Here is a 16,834-nt window from a genome sequence, read left to right on the forward strand (position 1 = left end):
TTTTTTATTATTTTTAAAATGAATGCTTAATGAGCCACGGGCTTTGAGATAGGCCGGATCCGACGGTCTTTACATTAGTGGGCTTGTTTGGCATTTGATTTATTCAGAAATATTCGAAATTACTTGGAACAAATTGGAAAAAAATACAATAGTATTAGCACAAAAATATATCTTTACATAAAATACAACTCCTAGACAAGGAACTAAAAGGGAGATAATATTTGACATGTTTAACATGCCTTTGGCCGTACTAATCCTTCTAGAGATAATTGGTATCGGCAAAATTGTGGGACCTGACCGGCAGAAACATTGTCTACATCAGCATAATTTGCTTTTCAAATACAGATTGAGATTATCTAGGCTATTCGGACAGGATCTCCATCAGAAAATAAGCAGTTCATACGTAGCGATGTGAAGAATCAGGATCATTCAATCTTCGCATTGTGGTTTTGTTTCTTGCGATTTTCCTCTGTGATTCTTTGGAACTCTTTCTCACTTCCCGCAATTATACGTTTAACAATGTCAAAGGTGGTAAGCCTAATGCTGCAGTAGAGAAAAGGCAATGAAGGGTGTATTAGAAAGGTAAGAACAATGACCATGGAACTGAAGCACGAATGGAAAATTAACTCATGTATGCTGAGAAAGCTCAGGCGAATTTCCTCTAGAACGAAAATATAGTTTTCACTGTATAAATAACATCCTATACAAATCAAGTCACAACAGTTGAATAGCCTAGAAAGCACAGATCTCTATATTTGTAATGACCTAACATGGCCCAAGTTGGAATAAGCATCATGTGAAGGGCAAATCACCATCCAAAATCTCTGATGAACTAAGGTCCTATTTGGTTATGATATAGCTATAACTATGAAATAAAAGTTATATGACTTTTAAATACTAATTTTAACAAAAATAGTCAAAATTTTATAGATTTTTCATCATACAAGTAGTAGATCAAATCAACTTAATTTCCAATCCATAACAGCTAGTATTTAACAAATACTTTAGTGCTGTAACTTTTAAGCTAGAATTGTCCAGCTTCAATACCAAACAAGGCTTAAACCAAGGCAATATCAACTCCCAGATGTAACCACTTGATTAAAATTATGAATCAGAAGCCCAGTTATCTACTTTCAAACAAAATGAGATATCATATTTAAGAATTTGTCAAGCATGAATGAAAAATGGTGCAACAGAATGAATGCGTACCTGCTGTTTGGCAGGGTTTTCAATGCATTAGGCACGAAACCCCTGTACAACCCAGTGACCCCATCACGTTCCACAATACCTGCATCAGTTGAAAGAAATCAGATATATTGAACTCCTCCAAGATTGAAAATTTTAAACTCCCAGAAAAAAAATGGCAAAATGAAGCACATGAAACCCAAAAAACACTTCAACTAAATATTATTACATTTATCAATACATGAAACTATCTGAGGAACTCTTAAGATATGGATGTCAGGCTAATACGTGCTTGGTAGTTTTATATCTGCGATGATGGTAAAATAACTAGAAGTATCGACTTACCAGCAAAGGCATCTATAACCGACTTATAAGGTGTACCCTTCATTTGCATTTGTCTTCTGATTGTGTCTAATGGATAGCATGTGAGTGTGGCAACACCCGCTGACACCACAGCTGTTAGTAGAGATGTTTGAGTCTTCTGTCGATATTTCTCAGGCAAAGCTTTCTTCACCCTGCAATTTACAAAAGATATTAATGAAAATCATTCATTTCTTTTTTCCCTTTTATTCTACTTGAATGTGCAGTTGAGAAAAGGTTATCAGTGAACTCACAAATCAAAAATGCAAAAGTTCACAGCAATATATGGTGCTATTCCAATAAGAGCAGGTCCAAGACCATGGTAAAAGGATGAGAATCCTTCTTCCCGTAACATGTTTAAGGCAACCTATAACCCATGACTAAAATCAGTCTTCTAATAAGAGGTCATCAAATTATAAATAAATATCTAGCGGATAAGCTGGCATACCTGAGACATGGTTTGATAGCCTGGTTCAACTGCCAAGCGCAATCTCAGGACATCTAAAGGATATGTTACCTATATAAAGAAAATTAGGAATTGTTTCAAAAATAAAAGAGCAAGAGGAGTTACAATAATGACAAGTATCCAGGAAAAAAGGAATAACTGCCTTAAAGAAAGTTCAAAAGTAGAAAAACAGTTGTATTGTAAATAAAACAATAGAATTATCACTAAGAGAACCAAAGAAATGGCAACAACAACAAGCAATCTTGTGATCTATAATTTAGCAGCCTTCTGCAATTGGATTACTCACAAAAGTGGATGTCATTCCAGCACAAGCACCTGCCGCAAGCCTTCCAATAACAGAGAGCTCACCATCCTTACCCTTAAAGAGTTTCTAAACATTCAAAAGAAAAGATACATCAAATATGTCAATAAAATAAAGTACAAATGCATATATTCGTGCGCTAAAATTTTCTCAACTGATACTACCTTGTAAGTTTCATACGCAAATAGCTGGACAGCACTGTAAGGTAAGACCCGTATCACCTGAATAAGAAAAATTCTACATTAAAAGCATTAAAAAAAATGTCACAACTGTGAGAAAATGAAATTCTGAAATAATATACAGAGTGCCAGAAGCAAGGGACCTGAGGGAGGTTGCCTTTCCAGTACCCTTTTATTCCTTCTTCCTTAGCTATCAATGTGATGGCCTGCAGCCATTCCCAAATAAGCACCACCTCATTATAACAGCCAACAGAGAACAAACATGGAATTCAAGAGGAAATAAGTGACTTGAAACATTAGTAAAAGAAATTACCTCGATGAAACCAATTGCCTTCTTGGCACTTTCTTGCCCAACTCTGATGCTGTGAGTCTGCAGACAAATTAAATTAGATTTTAAGCAGTGAGCAATTATTCAATTCAAGTAGTAGATGCATGGTCCCAATAAATCTGTGCCCTACATTCACATTCAGCCATCAATAAGAGTGGAAATGTTAAGATATCAGTGGCCACATCCATAAAGAGCCTTCTATATTGCAGGTGTCAGCATTTTGTCAAAATTCGAACCAACAACTCTTTTGCGCAGAAAATTGGTACAAGATAAAAACTTGTTCAATTCTTTGCACACAGAGCTGCAAAATAAAATCACTGGAGTCTGGAGGTTCTGTACATAAAATTTAAATTTTAAAAAAATGCATATCCTTCAAAATCTTGACAAGATTAATTGGCGAACTATATGCAAATAATCGAAAGAATTTTCTGTTGTAACAAAATTTAAAAATTCGTAGACCACATTTATCACATTTTTTTTTGAATAGTACATTTATCACATTTTACACAAAACTAGAAGCAACATAAACATTAACAACTTGAAACGTAACGGTATGACGGCAACCAAAAAAGAAAAAAAAAATCACATTTTGCAAGAGAAGCGTTATACATGTGGTGTGGGGAAAAAACAAAGTCAAAAGGTGAGTGCTAAATAGAAAACAACACCTGTAGAAGAAGCTTAACACGGTCAAGCGGCGCCGTGACGGATTTGGCGGCGGCTCCAGAGATGGCGCCAGCCACGAAAATCGCGGCGTCTCTTGGGACGTAACCGAGTATAGCCAACGGATGCTTGAGCAGCTGAGCTGGAGTCGGCTCGAACTCTTTTGGACTTCTCTTTTCTGCCAGTGCGAGACAGGCGAATTTACCGAGTCTGCCACTACAGCTACCGAAACTGGCATTCCAAGTAAAGCGCGCGTCGGCTTTCCACAACGGTTCGGGGTCGCACGGTGTCGTTTCGGGAACGCAGAAGTGAGAGATTTTGAGGCTCGGAATGTTTGTAAATGTTACAACGGCTTTCTCTTCTTCTCTCATGACTTTAAAATTGAAATTTTGAATTTTTAGGTGGAAGAGATAAGGCGTTGTGTTGAGGTTCGCAGACGCAAACGGAGCGAGCGAAAGGAAAAGAATGGGGATCTTTTTAATTTTAATTTTAATTTTAATTTCTAAACCCCCGACCCCCGAGATTCTTTTCTATTCGCCTGTGGGCCGGTCTATTTTCTCCAAGATTGGAGGACTCAAAGATGGACTCGTTCTTTTAATAATGAAAAAAGGGAGAAAATTCTTTGATGCGGGATTAAAATATTGCTCAATGCCCATTTAAAACAAAAAAGTAACATATTGATTCAATAATAAGTTAAATAAGAGTAACTTAATTTTAATAAATGCAAACATAATTAAGTTTAAATTAAAAACGGGTGTTTAATAATCTCCTGAATTGATTTAATTTTTTCTTAAGTTTTTAAAGATGATGCGTACGCAACATATGCCTCATTAGTACTCAATGATTTAATAGTTAGTTTTTACATTACTTAATTTTAGAGTTTATCATGTGAAACGATGTTGTTATCTATTATCCGATGCTCCAACTAAATACGCTCTTAATTATTCTGGTTTGTTTGTTTGGTTGGAAGACTTTCCCAACGTTTTGGCTTGTTATCTTTGATCTTACTTGTGAAATCCTTTTATAAAAAAAATATATAGTTTTTATATTATTATTTTATGAACACTTGTTAGCAATTAGCACCATTGCCTATAATTTATTGTGGAGAAGTTTAAATTACAAGAGGATGCTAAGGCCTTGTTTGGGATTACTTTTGTGAGGTTCGAAAATAATTTTTGAAAAATTAAAAGTTAATTTTAGTGTTTGAATATTTTTAAAAAATTTTTTTTGTCAAAGTCACCTCTCCTAGTCCTACAATAGATTTTGAAAAGTAGAAAGGATTAGTTTTTTAAAATTTGATTTTGAAAATCAATTTTATACTTAATACAATTTCTCATATGTATTATAAAAAATATGATTATTTTAGTAATTTGTATTCTTATAGTAGTTTAACAATAAGAATTACTACAAGACTTTTTTTAAAACTTACAATACTTTTAAAATAAATTGTACCAAACGAACCAACCTAGTTAGCTTCCTTTAGCTAGTGGAGGCCTCTTGTAGGGGTTCAATTAGCTAAAGGTTAGCTCTATCTCCTTGGGAGACTAGTGCTAATGCAACTAAAGGGCAATCCGCAGTGGCGGGGGAGGTGAAGTGGCATCAATCATAATGGTGATCCCATCCAATGAAGTAGCTATGCAAGCACTACGGCCTAAACACGAGCTTGCGGTGAAAGGTTGAACCGGAGATTCGTCTCCAATGATGAAAAACTTAGCACCACTCCCTTTGATTAACATTGTTAATGGGCATGCTGCAAGAGCGTAGGTGAGTGGTAAGCGTATGAGGCGTGCCCGAAGGGCAGCGACAACTTTTCACATATGATTATTTCTACAGTATAACTAACAACAATTATTTTAAAAGTTATAATATTATCAAATTGACTCTAAATTTTTTATAAGAAGAACAAATACATTTAAAAAAAATTGAAGAATTGATGTTGTTAAATGACTATAAAAAGGTCTGCAAATGAGTTATTAAATGAATATAAGATTGAACAAAATTTACTTCCACATATAAATAAACATATTTATAACATTTTTTTTATCGTGTATATACAATAATTGGTACTACAAAAATATTTCTACTTTATTAAATTCTATTCTTTATATTTTATCTTAAAATAATTCCAATAAAAAATGATTGACTTTCTTTATATAATAAACATGAAAACACATGTATTAAAGGACAAAACTAATCCTACGAAGGCTACTACTTACTACTAACACTTGATGTTGACTTCTAACAACAATCCCAACTAATTGTTACTTTTTTTTTAACCCTTTTATTTAACCAATTCCTAGTCGATTGTTTTTACAAAGTACGCATATCATATTAAGTTCCGATTTATTTTAGCTTGCAGGTCCTTGTTCTATTGGTCAATTTTTTTTTTTTTTTTTTTGGTACAAGTTTGGTTTTCTAAACCACCACTCGCATATATTTTAGAACACCAATAATATTCCACTCCACATTCGAAACGAGAAAGAGAGTTTTAATTGGCAGGCTTATGTAGAAGCCTTTGCTTTGAGTAACTGAGTTATTGCTGTTGTTGTTGGCTGAAGCACTCGAAAGTCATAAACGCAAATGCACCCTTTCTGCACCATTTGGTACTGTTTTTGCAGTACCAACATGTACGCCTTGACGTCGTTCTTGTTGTTGCTGATCGATCTTCATTGCTGGTCCTTGCTTGTTGCTACTGCAGCTATTTTCAACTGCTGTGTTTGCTCTTAAATTGCTGCTGGTTTGTTCTTACTGACTTGCTCGCTGGCTGTTTTTGGTTCAACGGTTTTGGGTATTATACGGGTTCTTTACTGTTAAGTACTCATTTTCATAACTATTTACATCCAACCAAATGTTATATTGGTTTTCGGCCCAATATTGTAAAAATTCGTTTATGATTTTAATCCCAGATTAAAAATTTTTCGAGATGTCGTACATACTCTAGATGCAACACCCTGCTCCAGCATGAATTATTAAATAAATTATGATAATTTAAAAGATCACATCTACTTATGTATTTAACATTTATACACATAAATCAATTATACAAACTTATTTATCTAGGTAAAAGCTCGTTCAGTCTTTTTATTATAAGGTTAATGTCCATTTACTTCTTGTATTTTTAAAAATATTTCAAAACATTCCTGCTGTTAAACTATTGACACCCCTATCATTATTTTTTATTCATTTTAGCTTGTTTTTACAATATTACCCTCTTACGATAATATTTTTTGGCACATTAATAAAAAAATAAATTAATAATTTAAACAAAATATAAAATAAAAATAAAAAGATTACATATATTAATTTTTGTGGAATGCTCTATTTAACAATAAAGATGTTTTGAGATTTTTTTGAAAGTAATAGCAGAGGTGTCAATAATTTAACAACATCGATGTTTTGAGGGTTTTTTTTTTAAATGCTAAATAAATATTAACTTTAAAGTATAGAGATTAAACGAGCTTTTATTCTATTTACATTTAGGTACACTGTACAAACCCTCATATGAGTGTAACATAAATGCATGAATTATAAAACTTTCCTTTTTATATTATTTGAATCTCCCTTGTATTTTCATTTATTTATTTTTTTCATTTTCATTACAACAATAAATAAAAATATATATCTACTCCATAATATTTATTTTGTTATGATAATGCTCCAATCCTTTTGGTTCTTTCTTTACAAGTAAACTACAAGAAACTAATTAAAGACATAAAATTATGGTAGAAGTAGGAAGGAGAATGATCTTCACCTGTATTTTGAGATGAAAATTAAAAAAAAAATGTAAGATTGAGTTTTACTTGTATTTTGAGATGAAAATTTTCTTCGAACTCTTTTCGCACGTAGATGAGAAGGGATGAAACTTCAAACCACTTGTAATAAACAGCTTTTGAGTTGAATAAAAAATTCAAGCTAGTAATTTTCGGAGATTGTGCACTGTTCACACCGGAAATTTGGGTGAATCATTGGAAAAAACAATTAATTCAAGCCCAAAGACAATGAATTCCCATTTTATTATGATGATGGTATTACAAGAGCCGAGAAATTACCATCACTCAAACGAAGAGTAAATGCATATACCGACATACGAAATAAACTTTCACTCAGTTAAAAAAAACCATCTGAGAGAGATCTTTAGAACATTACATATACTTTAACCTGCGCTGCCTTCATCAAGCTTCAATGGCACCAATTCACTTTGAAATGTTTCATCTCAAATGAGAAGGCATCCATGGAAACTTTCTCGACATGTAAAATGCTATGCCCGGCTTCTAAATTCCAGCTGGCGACGCCAAATGAAAGAATTAGCAATGCACCTTATATTTGAAAGTTTCAATGACGAATTGAAGAGTCTGACCCCAGAAGGCCCAATTAGTCCTGCATTAATTCAAATTTCCCATGGTTAAAATATATATGTCGTGTTTTAAATGCTATAAGCTAATTCAAAACACGTGAGAAGATTTTACTGGATGAGTAAGTAAACTTATTTGGACACTAGAACTTACTTATCATGCTCTGAGGACTGTTCCAGTTGATGATTGAAGGCCCATTTTGACCCCATTCTGGTCGGAGTCTGAGAAAAACAGAATATTTAATTAATTAAGTATCAGTTGGGATTCTTGATTGATGGCAATTGAATTTGTATATCAAGTTAATAAATGTGTCAATAAAACCCTAACAATGGTGTAAATATATACTCACCGAGTGGTCTGTTGGATACAAAAAAGCATGCTCCAATAACAAAGTAGCATAGCAGAAGAACAAATCCTTTCATGTAATGAGAAGTTCCATCCTGAAAAATTAACAATAAAAGAGTACTTAATATTTCTGGTTGAACTATGAGCACAAGTTTTACAAAAAAAAAAAAAAGGATTAATAGTGTAAATTAATTACCTGTAGAGTGAAGGCTGTGGCAATAATTGCTAGAGCAAGAGAGCCAGTCTCAAGGAGATTGAAGTTAAGATCCATTGTAATCCCCATAATCCAAGAAATAATCACGCACAATGGAACCTGCAATCATATTAAGGCGATTAATTAATATTAAGATTTAATCATCTGAATTTTTATGAGTAATAAGAAGATTACTCACTCAGTAAATACTTACCACAAATACGGCAATTTGAGTTGCAGAACCCAACGCAACACCCAGTGAAATGTCCTGCATTTCAAGGCACAAAAAATATAAATATTTAAAATTATTTAATAACGTTCTGAACTACATAAATTGTGGATCTTATAATTTTGTGTGATTCACATGAGGGATGTATGTTACAATTATTATAACTTAGAGGCTCCCTAATTGAAGAACAGCTCCTTATTGTTATTTGTTACTCACCAACTTGTTTTTGAAAGCAAAAATGATTGCTCCTGCATGTTCAGCTGCATTTCCAACAATTGGTAGCAAGATAATGCTGATAAAGCTCACAGAAATCCCCCAAGAATTTGAAGCATCCTGAAAATTAATCGTGATGACCGACCAAATACTGAGTCCAAAAAGTAAAATAAAATAAAATAAATGTACTCATAAGTTATATTCTCTTAGGATTTAATTATTCATATTAGTTACCTCAATTGTGCCCACTACAAATTCTGATAGTAAAGCAATGATAGCAGTCATCCCAACAAGCCAAGCAAATCCACTCCAAAACCCAATCACAGGCGTTTCTTCAGTCACATCATCGTCGTCCTCTGAATCCTGATCATCAATATTCAATAATCCCAGATTTTACAAAAATTACATTTCAAGTTATTTATTAAAATGTCATATTAATTTTTTTTTTTTGGGTTGCTTCAGGAAATTAATTACCTCTTGAGCTTCAAAAAATTCCCGGTGTGTCCACAATTGGAAGACGAGATAGGCGATGTAACCAATCAGCATTACAATGCTGCTGGCTCTTGATAGCTGAAGGGTCGCCTTGGCAGTAATATCAGAGGAGGCCGCAGCGTATTTGAATAGCAATGGTAACATGTGGCACAGCAATGCCAGCAGCAGCAGCAGCGAGTTGACATCGGCTTGTTTCTGTCAAAACGTCCATCACATTAACTCAATTAATCAGCACTCATTTTTCTAACTTTTGAGTTATAAGGTGTGGGTCCTGCTAAATTATATTTTTTTGCAACTTACACTTCACCTCAAACAATGGAAACACTGTAGATTTGCCCACCTGACCCACCTCTCGTATTATTTAATTTTGCATATTTTAATTGGACTGTAAATTACAACAAATGTAAAAATTCATATGATAAACACTGATTTAGAGTCGTACTTAGGTCCGGTAAAATTCGGATATTTGGAGCTGAGCACCATTATGTATTATATATCTGACCAAAATAAATAACTTACTCTATCGTATTTTTGTTCCTTTCTGAGATTGGCAATCCCTCCACAGAAGAGCGAAGTGCCAAGAACCAGAAGAAGGTTTGAGAGAATGGAACCCAAAAGAGAATATTTGACCACGTCAATTTTACGTTCGTATAGGGCAAAAATTGCTATGATGAGCTCCGTGGCATTGCCGCATGTCGCGTTCAATAATCCCCCCACTGTAAGACCAAATAAAGTATCAAAATAGTAATCGTTAATTTCATTTTAATTATTGATTAACAGTAAAAGTATATAAGACAAAATTGCTTGTCAATCAGGCAACTATCGGATAGCGATATTAAACCAAACTCGTTGAAGAAGGTGAAAGAAACGTTGCCACTGTCAGATGATAATCATGATATCTAGATTTTTCTTTTTCAATTTTACATTATCTTCGTAAATTAGGTTCAGACTCACGGGCATCGTTTCGGCATCTTTATTGCCAACTAGTAAAGAAAACAAATTTCTAGGTTTTGTCGTAATTTCTAGGTTTTGTCGTCTTCACGAAGAAGACTTATTTTGTGAGTGTCATTTTCATTTATGTTTAATAATATTAACTCGAAAATTTTTTTAACCAAAAAAAAAATAAAAAAAAAATTAAGGGCTAAAAAAATTCAGGCGTAATTACCTGTTGGGCCAGTGTAGAAAGCAATTTGCCTGCAATTTTTGAGAACGAACAACAAGAAGATTTGAATGAAAACTTTAGTCAGTAACGAGTGATGATAATAAATCATCAGGATACTATAATCCAACGATTAATCAACACATTACATAAAAAATTTAAAGAACAGGCTTACTCTGTCAAGAAGCTGACACGTTCAGCCAGAGGAGTCAGTCCTAGTAAGCTCAGAGCGAATACCCATGGCTGCATCATGTATTGAATGAATAAATGATTCAAAAAATAATAACAATAAAATGTTATGAAACAAGAAGCTTTAATATTTATAAATGATTCGCAGGTTTATTATTTTCTCCTTATTTTTTTCCTTACATATTAATTAACTAAGTTATTAAGCAAGAAGCACTTACTTCTGCAAATCCAAAACACTGGCCGATTATGGCTAAAGGAATGGCGGGAAAGAGAACTGAAAGTTTAGTCCCCAAAATGACCTCCTGGATATTAGCCAGACACCGTCTAAGACAAGGGAATCGAATTTTCGAGACAAGGGTAAGATCGGATTTTTTCCTCAACGAGGAGGATGACATGTTGTGTGCAGTTCTTCCATGTCTGATCTCCTTGCTCAAAACCTTCACGCTGCCATTCTCCATCAGCCATGGTTCAGTCGAAGCCATTTTTTCACAAATGCAATTGAAAGAAAAAAAAAAACACGAAGGATAGAAACAATTAATAATAAAAAATATATATATATATTTTTTGATTAAAGATTGATTGAGAGAGAAAATTTTGTTTCAGTCTGTGAGTGAGAGATCAGTAAGGGAGGACACTATGTTATAAATAGCTTCTATTACGTTGATTGATGACGAATCTTCCTCGAAGTTTCGTTTTTTGCTTTTTTGTTATGCAAGACACGTGCCTTACATACTGTGCATCTCGTGTTTTGAGATCAGTATGAGAGATGAATGTTTTACAAATTAATTTGATTTTTTTTTTTCCGAACGGGGTTTTGCATTCTTGGTATTATTCTAGTAAAATTGTTAATCTTCTGGGCCAGCTAGTGTTGAAAAATGAGTATTCTGTAGTAATCATATAGACAAGACAGATTAGTTAATTATTTGTGTAAAATAAGGTAATGCTGATATGGCCTTTCTATTTATTATTTGTGACTGCAGTTGGACAAAATTATACAAACTGGCTAGCTAGCACTCAACAAAATTAACGTCATGAAGTTAAATTTAATACTTCAACTAAGCATTAATGCTGGTTTTGACGCTTTTTTCTTTTTTCTTTTTCATTGTAATATGATTACGTTTGCGTTATGATCTACAGAAGACATTTGATTCTAACTAAATTTCCGGTAACTAAACGAAAAGAAATTCAAAATGATTTGAAATGCAAAAGCAAAGAAAGTGATCGTTAAAAGATTCTGGTATCCGTACATTGACTTAGGTTAGAGACCAATCTTTGAAGCACTACTACTGGAAGTGAAGTTTTCTCACTCAATCTGAAACCCGTCAAACTCCCGAAAGTTGACTTAAAATTCTAATGTGATGAAATGAAATAGTGATCAACTATAATTGTTCACTCAAAAGTCAAAAATATAAATCTTAAAAAAAAAAAAGCAGACTAAAAGCGTAAAGCATAAAGGAATCTGCTGTCTGGTTGTTGAAGCAGTTTGGAAATTGGAACCCTAATTATTGTTTATTACCTTAAAAACAGAGTTATAATAATTTATTTGAGAGATGGTTTAGAGTTGTTTCATTAGGTTAACCAATTCTTTTTAAAGGAATGGTTCATTATATTTGACATTCAGATATTCATTGATCAAATATATATATATAGACATTGGTTTATCCAGTTAGAATTCACAAATCTTAAGCATACAATCTGTTTGGCTAGCAAGAAAGTGATGAAGAAAGAAAGAAAATAAAACTGAATAAGAGAATTTTATTAATCTCGAATCAATTAATTACATTCAAGCTTTCATCAACTTATATTGCTGATTAACAGAAAGTAACAACCTCTGTAACAGCTGTCAAATGACTATTGGTTAAGCTAAGCTAAACAATAACAATCTAACTAATTTGTCCAGCTCAGCTAACCAGCTCATCAATCCTAGTCAAGTGAATCTCAGCCATTGATCTGCTGCTGTTGATCAAGCATCTCAACACCCTTTCTCAAGCTTAACGGTCGTGGAACAACATTAAGCTTGTCTCTATAGTAATTGAAAAAGGAGTAAGCCATAGGCTTTGTAAGCACATCTGCAATATTCCACTCACTTGGTACATACTTGATCTCCACTTGTTTGCTCGTTACCTTTTCCCTTATGAAATGCACATCCAACTCTATGTGGTTGGTTTTGGCATGATATACTGGATTTGTTGCTAATGCAGCTGCACCATTGTTGTCACACCAGATTATTGGTATTTGACTATACTTCAGTTTAAGCTCTCCAAGTAATGCTTGAATCCAAACAATTTCTGCACAAGCTGTTGACAATGCTCTATACTTTGACTCTGTGCTAGACCTTGCTACAGTTTGTTGCTTCTTGGAGGACCATGAAACCAGATTCTGCCCAAGATATACACAATATGCTCCAACTGACTTTCTGTCATCCACATCACACGCCCAATCTGCATCTGTATATGCTGTCAGATTAATTCCATCTCTTGCTTTAAACATCAATCCATAATCTTCAGTTGCCTTTAAGTATCTCAGAATTTTCTTACAAGCAACCCAGTGTTTCTCAGTTGGTGCAGCAAGAAATTGGCTCAACTTATTAACTGAAAAGGCAAGTTCTGGTCTTGTAAGTACCAAATACTGTAAAGCACCTATTATGCTTCTATACTCAGTGACATTAACAATCAAGTTATCATCATTCTCTGCTCTTCTTAGTTTCTGTCCTGTACTCATTGGTGTATCACTTTCTCTGCAATTTTCCATATCAGTTCTTGTAAGCAAATCTCTCACATATTTTGCCTGTGAAAGATGTAAGCTACCCTTTGCATCATGTGTAACCTCAATACCAAGGAAGTAATTAAACTCACCAAGATCTTTTAAGGCAAAAGTATCTCCAAGATAGTGAATGAATGTTTCTATTACTGTATTGTTATCACCAGTAATTAATATATCATCTACATATACTATTATAGCCACAATACCTCCAAGTTCATGTTTGATGAACAAAGATGAGCCTGCTTTGGAGTTCTGAAACCCCCACTGCAACAGTGCTTTCCTTAGCCTGTCAAACCAGGCTCTGGGAGCCTGCTTCAAACCGTAAAGAGCCTTATGCAACTTACAAACATGACCAGATGGAGACTGAACAAAACCCTCAGGTTGAAACATGTAGACATCTTCATTGAGCTCTCCATTAAGGAAAGCATTGTTGATGTCAATTTGTCTTATTTTCCAGCGCTTCATCACAGCAAGACTAAGGATAATTCTCACAGTTGACTGTTTAACTACTGGACTAAAGGTCTCAAAGTAGTCAATACCAGGTGTTTGATGAAACCCTTTTGCCACCAGCCATGCTTTATACTTAGAAACAAAACCATCTGCATTGTATTTAATGCGAATAACTCATTTACACCCAACAATTTTGGTAGCTTGAGAAGCTGGTACAAGAATCCAGGTCTTGTTTTCCATAAGTGCATTATATTCTGCCTGCATGGCTGCTTTTCATTTGGAATCTGAAAGAGCTTGAGAAACTGTGGCAGGTTCTTGTTCTCCAAAAACAAAGGAGTAGGCAAGAAACTTTGGCTTAAACACACCTGCTTTAGCTCTTGTAATCATTGGGTGATTTGGCAGTGGAGCTTGAGGAGAGGATGGTTGTTGATTTGAAGTGTTTTGAGTTATAAAAGAAGAGGTGTGAGAAGATGGATGATGTTTTTGAGCTGGTGTTTGAGAAGAAGGTGATGAAGAACTAGATGAAGAGGAAGAAGCTGAAGCTGCAGGCAACTGAAATGGTTGTATAATGGTGTTACTTAAGCCTGAAAGGTCATGAAGTGGAACTGACGCTGAAGATACCTTAAACATAGGATATCTATATTCAGAAGCAGAGGAAGAAGGTTGTTTAGAGAAAAGAGAATCAGTAGAGAAGGGAAATTCTGACTCATTAAACACAACATGCCTAGCAACATATACAACTCCTTTTGAGCTTAGGCATTTATACCCTTTGTGATATGAGCTATAACTAATAAACAAACACTTTGTAGTATGATAGTTAAATTTGTGTTTGTTATAGAATCTCAGGTATGGAAAACAGGAACAACCAAAACACTTTAGAAAATCATAGTCAAGCTTGTGTTTGAAAAGAAGTTCATATGGAGATTTATGGGATGGCAGAACAGAAGTTGGCAATCGATTGATGAGAAAAGGAGAAGTTGAGAATGCTTCCCACCAGAAACTGAGTGGCAATTTAGCTTGTGCAAGAAGAGTCAAACCCATTTCAACAAGGTGTCTATGTTTTCTCTCTACTGTCCTATTCTGGTGATGTGTATGTGGACAGGGATGTCTGAATAAAATGCCATGTTTTTGAAGATAAGGCACAAAGGACCTGAATTCACCCCCCCCCAATCTGACTGTAGGACCTTGATGGCTGTTTCAAATTGTTTTTCAACTTGAGTCCGAAAAATGGTAAAAACAGATAAAGCTTGAGACTTAGTTTTCAAAGGATAAACCCAAGCATATCTACTATAATAATTAATGAAACTGATATAATATATATAACCATTGAGAGAAGTGATGGGTGCTGGACCCCATAAGTCAGTATGGATGAGTTCTAGAGGCGAGGTTGATTTGTGTTCAGTTGCTCCAAAATGCAGTTTATGAACTTTGCCATATTGGCAGGCATCACAAAAATCAGGAATTTGAATTTTATTGCTTAACTGCAAATGTTTACAACTGGTGAGTACATGTTTCAAGACTTTTGAACTAGAGTGACCAAGTTGCCTATGTAGGATATTTATTGAAGTACTAGAGACTCTACTGGAATGAGACAATAAACACTGTTTTGAGGAGTGTTGAACATTTGAAAAAGAACAAGACTGCAAATCATCTAAGAAATGTGACACCATAGACATAGGAACAAAACATGACTTTTTATTTACAGTTGAAAATAAGGCTTGATGAGTTTTACTTCCAGGCTCAAGTTTCAGCTTATACAGACCCTTCATAGCTACACCCTCCAGCAAAAATGTCCTCTTCTTCTTGTCCTTGAGAAAGCAAGTATTGCCACAAAATTCAATGATCAAGGAGTTATCAGAAGTTAGTTTAGAAATGCTTAAAAGATTTTTGGTGATGTGTGGCACAAATAAAAGATTTTTGAGCAACAATATATGATTTCCAACTGCTAAATGAGTACTTACTATATGAGAAATAGTAAGGCCATGTCCATTACCAATTAAAAGCTTTTCATTACCTTCATAAGGCTCACTGATGCTGAGATTATTGAGATCATTGGTTAGGTGGTGAGTTGCTCCACTATCCAGGTACCAGCCATCATCCATTACTGCTTCTGGTGTTGCCATATAAGCTGACATATTTCTTTGACTGTAGCCTTGATTGTAATTGCTTTGATGTGGATACCTTGTGGCTGGAATGAAATCTTTGTTGAACCTATCCTTGCAGGTAGCAGCAGTGTGTCCTATGATGCAGCACACTTGGCATCTAGGTTGATATGGCTGTGAAAAATGACCAAGCACATGACCAGGCATTTGAGTTCTTCCACCTTGATTCCATGATCTTCCTCTATGCATGTTATTTCCTCTTCCACATTTCCTTCCTCGATAGAAATTTTCACCTTGATTGCCTCTAAAATTTCCTTACATCATGTATCCAGAATTTTCAGATCTTGATGCATCTTAATTGAAACCAAATCTTGAGTTGTATGTCCCAAAACCTTTTTTATTATTGTTTCCTTTTTTAACAAAATTTGGAGCAAACGCTAGATTTGCATCCATAGTTTCAACTAATGCTTGTTGTTCTAACATTCCCTCATGTGTCATTAACGTCGAGAGCGATTCTGATAAATCGAGATCTAATCCTCTTCCTGTGATCAAAACCGCTACAGGATTGAATTCTGAACCAATTCCTCCTAACACACTCATCATAAAGTCATAGTCACTCATTGGTGTTCCTGCTGCTGCCATGCTATCTGCTATGCCTTTCATTTTGTGAAAATAGTCATAAACACTCAAATCGTTCTTCTTTGTTAACATCATTTGATTCTTCAGTTGCAATGCTCTGGTTTTGTTTTGTGAGCTAGAAAGTTTTTCCAGAGCTTTCCAAACTTCAAAGGAAGTTTTGCATCCGAGAACAATTCCAAGAACACTCTCAGTCATGGAAGAGAGTAGCCAACCTAGGAACTGCTGATTA

The 16,834-nt window shown here is 34.5% G+C and overlaps 2 protein-coding genes across 2 annotated transcripts; both read right to left on the bottom strand.

Annotated features, from left to right (window-relative positions):
• Positions 1 to 133: 133 nt before the first annotated feature.
• On the bottom strand, positions 134 to 4,032 carry LOC102629305 (probable envelope ADP,ATP carrier protein, chloroplastic). Its single transcript, XM_006480963.3, has 10 exons — positions 3,485 to 4,032; positions 2,805 to 2,861; positions 2,635 to 2,697; positions 2,477 to 2,533; positions 2,298 to 2,381; positions 1,994 to 2,062; positions 1,800 to 1,912; positions 1,531 to 1,700; positions 1,210 to 1,288; positions 134 to 543 (listed from the first exon to the last, which is right to left on the bottom strand). Exons 1-10 carry the CDS (start codon positions 3,848 to 3,850, stop codon positions 426 to 428), a joined length of 1,176 nt encoding a protein of 391 aa, XP_006481026.1. The 5' UTR covers positions 3,851 to 4,032; the 3' UTR covers positions 134 to 425.
• Positions 4,033 to 7,461: 3,429 nt separating this feature from the next.
• On the bottom strand, positions 7,462 to 11,264 carry LOC102629587 (vacuolar cation/proton exchanger 3). Its single transcript, XM_006480964.4, has 12 exons — positions 10,870 to 11,264; positions 10,638 to 10,705; positions 10,469 to 10,497; positions 9,823 to 10,019; positions 9,286 to 9,498; positions 9,046 to 9,174; positions 8,815 to 8,931; positions 8,584 to 8,637; positions 8,373 to 8,489; positions 8,181 to 8,271; positions 7,985 to 8,052; positions 7,462 to 7,856 (listed from the first exon to the last, which is right to left on the bottom strand). The coding sequence occupies exons 1-11, from the start codon at positions 11,131 to 11,133 to the stop codon at positions 7,988 to 7,990; spliced, it is 1,344 nt and encodes a 447-aa protein (XP_006481027.1). The 5' UTR covers positions 11,134 to 11,264; the 3' UTR covers positions 7,462 to 7,856; positions 7,985 to 7,987.
• Positions 11,265 to 16,834: the final 5,570 nt, after the last annotated feature.

The sequence above is a fragment of the Citrus sinensis genome, chromosome 6 (assembly GCF_022201045.2).
Source record: "Citrus sinensis cultivar Valencia sweet orange chromosome 6, DVS_A1.0, whole genome shotgun sequence".
In the NCBI taxonomy this organism is placed as follows: domain Eukaryota; kingdom Viridiplantae; phylum Streptophyta; class Magnoliopsida; order Sapindales; family Rutaceae; genus Citrus; species Citrus sinensis.

Bases quoted from the DNA above. Each gene is read 5' to 3' on its own strand.
- LOC102629305 (XM_006480963.3), bottom strand. From the start codon at position 3,850: ATGAGAGAAGAAGAGAAAGCCGTTGTAACATTTACAAACATTCCGAGC. The intron at 2,698-2,804 runs GTAATTTCTTTT...GAATGGCTGCAG, and splicing joins AGGCAATTGGTTTCATCGAG to GCCATCACATTGATAGCTAA. The intron at 2,382-2,476 runs GTAGTATCAGTT...TTGAATGTTTAG, and splicing joins TTGCGTATGAAACTTACAAG to AAACTCTTTAAGGGTAAGGA.
- LOC102629587 (XM_006480964.4), bottom strand. From the start codon at position 11,133: ATGGCTTCGACTGAACCATGGCTGATGGAGAATGGCAGCGTGAAGGTT. The intron at 10,498-10,637 runs GTAAGCCTGTTC...CAAAAATTGCAG, and splicing joins CGTGTCAGCTTCTTGACAGA to GCAAATTGCTTTCTACACTG. The intron at 8,932-9,045 runs GTAACTAATATG...ATTAATTTTCAG, and splicing joins TTGTAGTGGGCACAATTGAG to GATGCTTCAAATTCTTGGGG.